Genomic DNA, 10,518 nt, shown 5'->3' with positions numbered 1-10,518 from the left:
GCCTGCCCAGACCCGCGCTCCCACGCGGCCCTGCCGGGCATCTGCTCTGCTCTGCCAAGGGCCCGTCTGCTGCACACGGAGGGGCCGAGTACAAAGCACGGCACTATGGCCAGAAACCGTCATCTCTCCTAATGCTTGGTCACCTTCCACGTTTAGGTGTGGATGGACGTTACAAAGGACTTTTGGTGCCCACGTTTCTTGGCACTACATAGCACTATATCAGGCCTTTTGTCAGGGATCCAAATGCTACACTCATTGCTCAGCCTTCCTGAAACTATTTCTGAAAAGCTTCCCCCAAGGTAACAGCATTGAGGGAAATTACTTTCTGCACTCGCCCTCACAGATCCTACCTCGAGGGCTGTTAATAAGCTCACATCCTTTACTCCGTCTGTTCAAAAATGCACATTTAATTTTAGAAAAACCAGTCATCCGTTTCAGTGACTGGATTAGGAAAAAGATCTACTGTTACAATGATTACTACTGCAATCCGTCCAAGAGTAGATGAGCAAATGTCTGGCTCTAACGWGGCCAGCTGGCCCATGTAAATATTAACCACTAGATTCACCTGGACTTCATATCATACCAGTAAATTGCAGCTTGTTCCTCAAATTATTCAAAGTCTGAGGGTACCAGAACTGAACTGCTCACCTTCCTTGTGCATATTTGTTCTGACCTGACTGAATGCCTTTTCTCTACAGGACCCTCTACCATGCCACAAGTGAAACTGCTGATCCTCTGCACATCCTCAAGCACTCACAGCCCAGGAGGCAATTTCACAACCTCTGCCCATCTGCAAAAACTAACATTTTAAACAATATATAGACATAAGGCAGACAAGTCGGATCTTGATAAGCAACCTCTTTTTTCTTCATATTTTCTTACTCTTACTTTAACAGGCAGGTATTTTTTTTTTTTTTTTTTTTTWMYTTTAAAATTTGTTTTGAATTACTGCTTAAGCATTTATTAACGTAATGKAGCCTCCAAAACAGATATTCAGTTTAAATATATATTTTGTTCAACGTGCTAGTGCAACAAATTGCTGTATTCTATTCTAATGGACACAATAATGAACATTTATCACGGGCTCCTGGGAGTTTGCCATGGCAAAGTTAGAACATACATAAAAATGCATCTTTCCCTCCTGCCGTGGGTCATTCATAGAGACACAACAGAATCCTCTCAACCCCGAGTTATAACGACCTCCAGATGGAGCACYGCAGGCAAAACCTGCCAAGCCCTATGAGCGCTGCATGGCCTTCCCAACCCAGCCTCTGTAGAAATAATTTCAGACTCCCAAGCATACATGCTGTAACCACTCAGAATTTCATTTTGTTAAGCTATAAATTTACTATTTAAGATTTACAGCCTTCCAAYTGCAGTGCCAAAATCTGCCTTTGCTTCTGCTTATACAGATTTATCAGCAACACACAGCAATATTGAGCACCCCGTCACACCSATGCCTAAAAATAAGAATTGCAAACACTGTTGAATTCTACAGTAACAGCCTAGTGTTGCCAGATGCTGAAACTCAGGCTTAACCACTGCCTTTAACGGGAGCTGTGTTCAGCATCTCACAGGATTGATGTTCAGCATCTCACCAGATCATTATGCTTAAAGAGAAACTAAAACAGCTCATGTATACTTTTCTTAGGTATTTTTGGCAGTTAACTACCAGGATCATAAAGCGGTTTGTACTGGAACCTCAACAAGCTTAGCAAAAGAAATGTTGCCTCACCTTAAAGCTCTCACTAATACACCTGCAAGATGTTCTATAAACAGCAAATTATGTGGAAAACAAAAAAAAAAAACCCTATTAGTCCTGTAAAGAAGTGTATACTTTTTAAATGTTGACCACATTCACAGAAGTTTTTAGGTTTTCAATTTCCATATATATACACACACAGACACACACGTGTTATGCTGCAAGTTTGGATTGCATGTTTCCCTGTTAGACTCCTCGCAATAGTAATTGTGCAATACAGATAATACTTCCATGTAAGTAGCAGTTTGATGCTTATTTTTAGCTTCACTACTCAACACAGACCCTTTTTCTGATTTACAGAAAATCTTTAAAATCACATAGAACTAGTGAGCTTGCAGCCACTTCTGTGACTTGGTCACAGGCAATGGTGTTCGTATTTTTTTGTATTTTTTCTTTAGGAGAGAGTGAATGAAGGCAGAAAATGTTAAAGATTCATAAAAAAATAAGTAACAGTTGGTGGGCTGTAGACTAGGGCTGAACATAAATATCACCACTTAATTTAAATGAAGCTATTACATAATATAATCCACAACCTAGCTGTCATATAAAGCTTCTAGTCCTAGTCACTTAAAAAAAGATCTTGCTATTCCCAGAGCCCTTTCCTAGCTTGCCAGATCATTCAGTCCTTTGCAGCAGTGCTCCATGTTCAGTATGTCCAGTGATTTACAACCATTTCAAACTATTCACTAACAATTCTGAAGCTTTTAAGTCACACACAAATGTGTGATTTTGGGCATACTTAGGGAATCTTGGGACATTCAACTCACAGTTATTAATCTCACCAACACTTTAGCAGTAACAGAATAAAAGGAAATTATTAAAACCTAAAACCTTTATCTACTTCCTATCCCCAATGGCATTAAGGATGTTTAAAATGATGAATTAAAATGCAAAAACATGTGAAACAATGGGCTGACAATGTTGGAATCAAAATGCTTAAAGCCTTATCCACCTTATAACTTCCTTAGCTGAGGTAATACCAAGGGAAAGAACTAGTGGCATTTTTCTGGAAAATATTTCTCGCTATAAATATATTTTTAAAGGAAGACCATTTTGCTGTCTTCTCTAGTAATTCCTTTACAAGATGCATAAAACTAACCTCTCAACAAGACCTCTTCCCCCATGTTTTTCCCTTGTTTATACATATTGTATATACATTTGCCTTCTTCCTCTCCTTGAAGCCACAGGGTTGTTTTCTAAAACTGGAAACAATTTTGTTGTTGTTGTTGTTCCTGCCTTAGCAGTGAGTTCACACACGTACAAACAAACTTTTGCCAGGCTAAACAGAAGTTAATAAACTTGCTTAAGGTTTTGTGACTAACCAATGCTTATTTTACCTATGTGCAGAAGAGTAACTAAATATAGAGTGACCAAGTCCTCTAGGTCAGTCATCGTGCTGGAATCATCACAATAAAAAAAAAATCAGAAAAAAATATATTTTTCCAAGTTTTTCCAACACCATGGGATTTTTTTATTGGTAGCTCTCCTTAGAAAAGAAGCTGCTGGAAGACACCTGTGGTGGTTTGGTCTGCTCTGCATCTCAGATGAAGTGCTGGCACCTACCAGTACTTCTCACTGCCCTGCTCAACTTGATTCAAACAGTGTATATGGAGTTTTAAAATGGTCCTGGCCACTTACCACTGATTTTAATTTCATTCTTTGCCCTTCACACCACAACCACTGAGCTCTTAACAGCACACAGGCCTGAGACATGAGGCCCAGCCAGCCCGATTTTACAACGTTACACTAGAAATCAAGTTTGCAGCCATAGCTGTTTGCTTTAAAACATCAGCTACTTTTCAGCCTTTTGAAAAGCTTTGTTTATTTAAACATCATAAACTGGTGGGATAAATCCTTTCACTCAATCACAGTGCAACAAATGAATATCACTATTATTAAACACGATCCACATTTTTTAAGACACAAATGGAACTGAGTAACGTGAACCATTTATATGGTTTCACTAGAACAAAAAGACACATTTACATCCAGTTTCGCTGTATTRTATTTCACATATTCAATCTAAGATGCCTCAAAATTGCACATTTTCAAGCATTCCTAATTTACAAATGGTCCTAAACCTGGATAAATTTGCTGCTTAATTTACAAAGTAGAAAGCAGCTGACATCTCAGTTGAGATTTAAAATGCTACTGTGAAGTCAGAAATAAAAAYCTATATTTTATTATATTTTATTCCGTCATCAGAAGTGATAGAATAAGGTCTCAGTTATAAAATTGATTCAGTCATTGAGTAATGTGCCTTTCTCTGAGCGTTCTGCTAAGTTTTCAGCTCATTCCCCTCTTACCTTCTCATTCCTTTTGCAGCTATTGTGTTCTTGCCATTTTTATAGAGACTACAAATTAATATTTAAAAATAAGGCTGCTCTTCCCAAACATGAAAATGCTCTCCACAGGGGCGGCCATAGATTTATCTCATATTTAGCCAAACTTAAAAGCCTTACAATGACTGCACTATAGGCAAGAGCAGGGAAGCAGAAATAGAAAAGTGCAGATAATCTGACAAAATGCCTTCCCATCTTCTCCTGGTTACAACGGTGAAGTGGCTCCTGGTAAGACATAAAATGATATTGTTATTGGACCATGAATTGGTCTATTTTTTTTTCTKTTACTGTTTAATAACTTTTCTTATTATTTGAAAACATACATAGTCATTATAATCATAAACAAGGTGATAGCCTGAACGTCTACACAAGGAAGTACTCAAATCCCTTTGTTTTGCACTGAGCTCAACATGTGCTTTTGATTCAGAATTCAATACAAGCGTTTTGAAGAACTGAGTAAGGCACCATGACCCAACTTCTACTCAATGGGTCATTTTGACCTAGTAGTGCAGGAAACAGCATGACTCAGTGAAGAGCACATTAGATATCGTTTTGGACATAGGTTGGTAGGGCCATTTTGATTTTATGTGTATAAACATTTACAGCCTTACTAACAAATAGCAAAAGCACACATGGAGYGGTCACCTTAGAGTAAAAGCATTTGTCATAGTAAGGGAAGACAACTTCATTGTAGAAAAGGCTTCAAAGTTTCAATTTAAAAAGACAGGCATAAGTCTGAATACTTTTTAAAGTTAGTTATTTAACAATCCTAAAAAATATGGTTCTCATCCACGAGGCAAATGCAATGTGAGTTGCTGTCATTTGAGCTCTTTGCTTTGCTCAGTGAACCATGTTCACACCCAACTAAAGCAAACTGAATTTTCCCCACAACCTTTTAAGCAATAATTTGCCTTCAACCCCAAAATCATAAAATATAAAATATAAAATATAATATTCTTGGTCTACATATATCTATAAATATATAAACGCATATATGCTTATGTCTTTTATATCTTGATTTTGCCTTAATACTTGGTTTTCTTTGGAGTAAAAGGAAGTGTTTTCTAGGAAGCACCAGCACCAACTTCTCCCATGCCCTTTCCATGAGGAAGCACTCCCCACTCCCACGCTGATTTGGCATTTGATTCAAACTGGCTCCATGTGGAAGCAGCTCAGCTGTCTGCACTTYATGTTCCAGAAATTACAAGCACTTGCAGAAATGCACAAGGCGGCACCCGAGATGACTCAATAAAGAGAATTAAGAGTTCAGCTGTTCAGTCAGTTTATTAAAATTTGTGTAGTGCATGGACAAATTGCCTCCAGGGCTGCACTTGATGTGCTCTGGCCCCAACAAGGAGGATAAAAGTTAGGGGCTTTGTGGCAGCCAGAAATAATTGTCATTTATCAAGAAGTAAACTCTCCCTCAGAGAAAAAGAAAATAAAAAAAAAAGGATCAGGGTTAACTCATATAATTCTTCCCAGACTGTCCCATTGTTGTGTTCAGCTCTGAACTTCTACAGAAAGGATAGAGTTAAAAAGTCATCTCAGTACCACAATGCAATGACACAGTATCTCATACCGAAACTGAGTTCAGGACTGAGTCAAACTGTGTCAGAAGTAGCTTCTTACAGATACTACACTCATCTTTTGTCAGAAATTACCTATTTTCTAAACTAGGTCAGATCATTGACACGCTCAGTGGAAAGTCTGACAGGGATGAGAGGTAAATAATTAAACGCAAACTGTTTGAACTGAGAGAGATTAAAGACAAAAAATAGGTTATTTCCTAAACCACCAATAATGACAGCTATTCAAGATTCACTCTTTAAAAGTCTTTTTTACCTCCCAAACAGCTACATTACAATTAACGTGAAAGTAGTTTATAAATAAAAAAGAATAAAACTTCTCACATTCTCTTTGTGAACCAACATTTTTTACCRTACTAAATTATCAATTTAAAAACAGTTCCATGGTTATAGCACAAAATGTATAATGAGGAAAAATACGGATGCACTTACTTCCTTAGGACAATTCCTGTACTTTTCTTTTTTTCCCCCCTCCCTTTCCTTTGCACAGAGGAAGCTATTGTAGCTGAGCACACAACAGCTCTTTCATAACAGAGCAGGTTACCAGCACGCACACAAGCCGCGTCAAGAACAGGGGCTCCATACCAGGTCTGCAGCCCGGGCCTTTGAGGGCCCCGTTACCTTTACATGCCGTGGATCAAAGAGCACAGCCAGCTGGTCAGCTTCCACACTACATGAGCCACTGCCAGCCTGCATGCCCATATGCACGATTGATCAAAAAAGCCTGTTTATATATATATATATATATATTTATATATATATATATACACACGCACATATCTGCCTCAGCAGTGTCAGATGTTTCGGTTTTAGCAACGTTCTCTTCGTTTATAACTATTTCAAGATTCATGTTTTAACAATATTTTTAGGGGTGCAATAGACATCCCTATGTGCTATACAATGCTTCTCTTGCTTTACTTTAAGATTTAAAGGATAATAGCATTCAACTGACACTTTTTACATGGGTTTCAATTTCTTTTTCTAGTTTTATAAGATTTACCGTCACGGAAAACAACAGATAAGGGTTATATAGAGTTTTCATATAAGAGGTCTAGGCATTGGTATTTAATCAACAGAAAGATGCAAGTCAATGCACAACAGCAAATTTTAAGCTTAAAATACCAGATTAACATTTATATTAAAAATAATTCACCAAGAGATAATACAGTCTAGTGTTTATTGTATGTTATGGAAGGTACACTTGAATTTCAAAATTTAAAACATATAAAAAGTGGTTAAGGGTTAATTTATCAACATGTGATAAATGTGTAAGAATGTTTATTATACAGCAGGGTACAATGGTAGTGTTAATGCCAACAGGGCACCACAGAAGTTAGTTTAAAAAAAATTTCCACTATGCTTTATACAAACAACACCACTTGCTGTTGTTTAAGAACATTGGAGGAGGATTGCCATCTGAGGGAGTCCTATAACATTTTTCATGTTAGATAGTGTCATAGTATATAGTTCGGTGAATATCTCAAATAAAAGTAGAAATGCTGTAATTACTTCACAGAAATGCACATCCAATATTTGTTTTCAATAAGAACAATAGGTACAAGATTATAACTCTCCCTATATGAAATAATTTACACACAGATGAAACCTACACTATCTAAAATAATCACTAAATACATTTTCTTCTTCTCGGAAATAAACAAGCAATTATTGTTTTGCATGATCAATATCAAAAAACATATAGCAGAAGTAGTATTTTTTTAAACATAACTGATGCCAAAAAAGAAAAAAGAGAAAAGTCTTCATGAATGTGCAACCTAAAAATCAACCAAGCTTATATTGTAGTACAACCATATTAAGAAACCACTGATCAGAAATACAACTTTATGGAAAAAGTTTATAATCCACAAAACTGTTCATCAGGCCATAAAGTAAAATAGCTCCACAGTTTACAGATAAAACTGAGGCCACATGGACGCGTGCTATGTCTTATCTCCAGTAAGTAGATACTTAGGCAGAGGACGTGACACTTTGTTTGTAGACAGCATGGTATGCATTTCTCAGCAAGACATAAGGGAAACAAGACTCCAAGAGATCCATTGTCAGGAATGGAGACTCCTGCACAATCTGAAAAATACAGGAAACACAAAGTTTTGCAAAATATCTTCCAGATGCTGCTAATAACCTGTTTCATGTAGATACCTCTGCTCCGCACTGCAAGGGCACCCTTGCTTTTTTATAGCAAAAATAAATACTACAAAGTTTAAATGTTGGGGAAAAATGTGTTTTTATAAGCACATTGCTTCTCAAAAYGTGTTCCCAAAAGACGCACAAAATTAAATGGAAAACATCAGAGAAAAAAAAAAAAAAAACACCACACACAACAACAACAAAAACACTTTTCCCCACGTACACTCCAAACAGCAGTTCTTTAAAATTTTCTTTTGATAATGTACATACTAAATGAGCAATGAAAGTGATCTGACTCTTGTAAGACCATGGTCTAGGCAGCAAAATGGGTGTCTGTGCCTGTGCTGGGGAGAGAGAGGTGCCAAAACATGGATGTCAGTCTTGCTGCCATTCAAATGTCACTGAGAGTGATATCTAGAACAGCTCCCCTTGCAGACAAGTTACACCAAAGAGGACTCCAAAAACCTTTGCTGAATAATGTCATGCGAAGCCAATGCCCAACGTTTCATTTCTATTAACAAGACAAGAGCTTACCATGTCTAGTAGCAAGTAAACAGATTCTCTGTTCCTTGTAGTAGTTTTGTCAGTCTCCTGGCCAATCTTCAGCAGACTAGACGATGCAAGCTAGAGAGAAGCAGTATTTCAAAGCAGTAAATAACATATTGATCAACTTTTRCTACCTTGTGTGTGTGTGCACATGTGCCTTCTACCTTTCTGCAGGTGCTACAGTCCAGCCAACAGGACTGCACGGCACCAGCAATTACAAAGAAAAGAACTTAGCCCTGAGCACACTGGCCATCACTGGCTCTTCCTCTCAGCAAGTCATTCCTGTGTATCCCGAGCAGTGGGACTTGCTTCACAAGCAGTGTGCTGGATCTTCCCACAAAGAACCATTCACTTATCTCACACAACTTCTTGAACTCCCATGGGCTCAAGACCTCACTTTCTCTGTCCTTTCCCATATGCACAAAAGAGCATCACATTTTTATAAGATGAAAAAGTAATCGATTCTTTTATTGCTTGAAGTTACACCTCCTTTTTTCCCCCCAGTGGAAGGAAAACCAGCTAAATTTTACTGCTAAAACTGTACCTTTACTTGAGGAAATGCCACTTTAATAGGTAATGAATAAATGATGTGCTAGACCCTGAGCAACCCAAATTTATCAGTTTTAAAAGATTTTATAGTCTTGAAGCTTACACAGGTACTTAGCTCTTCACAAGATCAGGATGTTAAAACACTTTATTTGCAGACAAGCATTTTTTTCATGAAAAGCTGACACTTTTGCCTTTTGTTTTCCTTCAAATATTGTGTAATTAGCAGTCACTTTGAAAATTCAATCACTGCTTAAGCAGCACAAACTATATTTAAAGGTCACTGCCACCACCTAAGAGCACTTTATTTTCTAGGCATCACTCAGGATTTCAGAAGCTGTAACCTTCAGCCTACTCTAGAATATGAAAACTCCCCAAATATTAAGTAACATTTAACTATGAAACAATATTACAATTAAAACAAATTGATGTTAATCAATATGCATCTCTACCAACTTCATCTTTATAGTGTGACTTGCTGACATATGACCTTTGCTGATTGCTGCAGTATAGATGAGCCTTGCAGCCACAAAAACATTGACCTGTTATTGGCAGCACTGTACAACTTAGCACTGTGCCTCAGGTAGACTAAGGGGATTTACACCATGCAAATTCCTCTCTTTAGGAGCAGAGATTAGACTATACGTACAGCCAAAAATTCTTTAAGACGGTCTTCAATGCTTCCCTTGTGGATGGTGAACAAAGCTGCAGCAATCTGGTTGATAGCTTTTGCCAAGCAGTGTATGTTGTTGCAGTGCCCTAAACACAAACACATAAACATCACTTCAGCAACGGGTTTGCAAGTGAAAACATTACTGCAACCCAACAGATTTGTCACAATCAAAGAAGAATATTTAACATTTTTCCCAGAAGCAAGAAAAAAATTGTTCTCGGAGTCACAAAAGTCATCAGAAGTACAAAAAAGCCATAATAGTCGTAATAGCCTGGCAAAGACCCTTGTGGCTTCTAGATAAGGAAAAGGATTTACTGCAGGTTTATCTGGTTCTACAGAGTCTGACATGTAGAAACAGGATTTTCCTTAYGCTAATTAGCTGTTTTTCCTCGCTTTCTCCGTAAAYAAACAAGCCATCAGGACCAGAYGGTATTCACCCAGGAGAGCCCCAGCAACTCAAAAACAAAACTGGTRAATTGCTAGTTGTAGCACAGAGCAGCTTGCTTACAATTCACCCAGGCTCCAGAGGGCTGTAGGGTGGTTAAATGATACCAGTTTTCAAMGAGAGTGATGGCTGAAAGCTAAGAATGGTGCATCAGGAAGCCTGACAGCTCTTACAGGTAAAACAGGTGAGGTTACTGCTTAAAAGGAAGAGAAAAAAAACAAAAAAACAGATATCTGTACAAATATGACATTACAGAAAGGTGCCAACACATTCAGTGGAAAAGCTCTTTGAAAGAGTTGACATKCATGCAAGTAAGGGACATTTCTGACACGCTATTCTCACTGCACACTTTGGTGGAGGTAGAAGGGGTTGATCATTGCTGATTTCGTCATTTGTTTGATTTCGTCATTTRTTACACCAAAATCATACTTGAATAATGAGCTCAGCTGAGACCCCAACATTTCATATGA

The 10,518-nt window shown here is 37.8% G+C and overlaps 1 protein-coding gene across 1 annotated transcript in view; it reads right to left on the bottom strand.

Annotated features, from left to right (window-relative positions):
• Positions 1–6,850: 6,850 nt before the first annotated feature.
• NCKAP1 (NCK associated protein 1) overlaps positions 6,851–10,518 on the bottom strand; it is a 48,099-nt gene continuing 44,431 nt past the window's right edge. Inside the window, exons 34-36 of the mRNA XM_026052056.1 lie at positions 9,580–9,689; positions 8,373–8,462; positions 6,851–7,775 (exon numbers count right to left, since the gene is read on the bottom strand). Of these exons, the coding sequence (XP_025907841.1) occupies positions 7,659–7,775; positions 8,373–8,462; positions 9,580–9,689 (317 nt within the window). The 3' untranslated portion in view covers positions 6,851–7,658. The remainder of the gene's footprint in view (positions 7,776–8,372; positions 8,463–9,579; positions 9,690–10,518) is intronic.

The sequence above is a fragment of the Nothoprocta perdicaria genome, unplaced genomic scaffold (genome assembly GCF_003342845.1).
Source record: "Nothoprocta perdicaria isolate Ctin4 unplaced genomic scaffold, notPer1 scaffold_83, whole genome shotgun sequence".
Lineage (NCBI taxonomy): Eukaryota > Metazoa > Chordata > Aves > Tinamiformes > Tinamidae > Nothoprocta > Nothoprocta perdicaria.
Note: the sequence above shows the minus strand (reverse complement) of the source record. Positions and strands in the feature narration are given on the sequence as shown.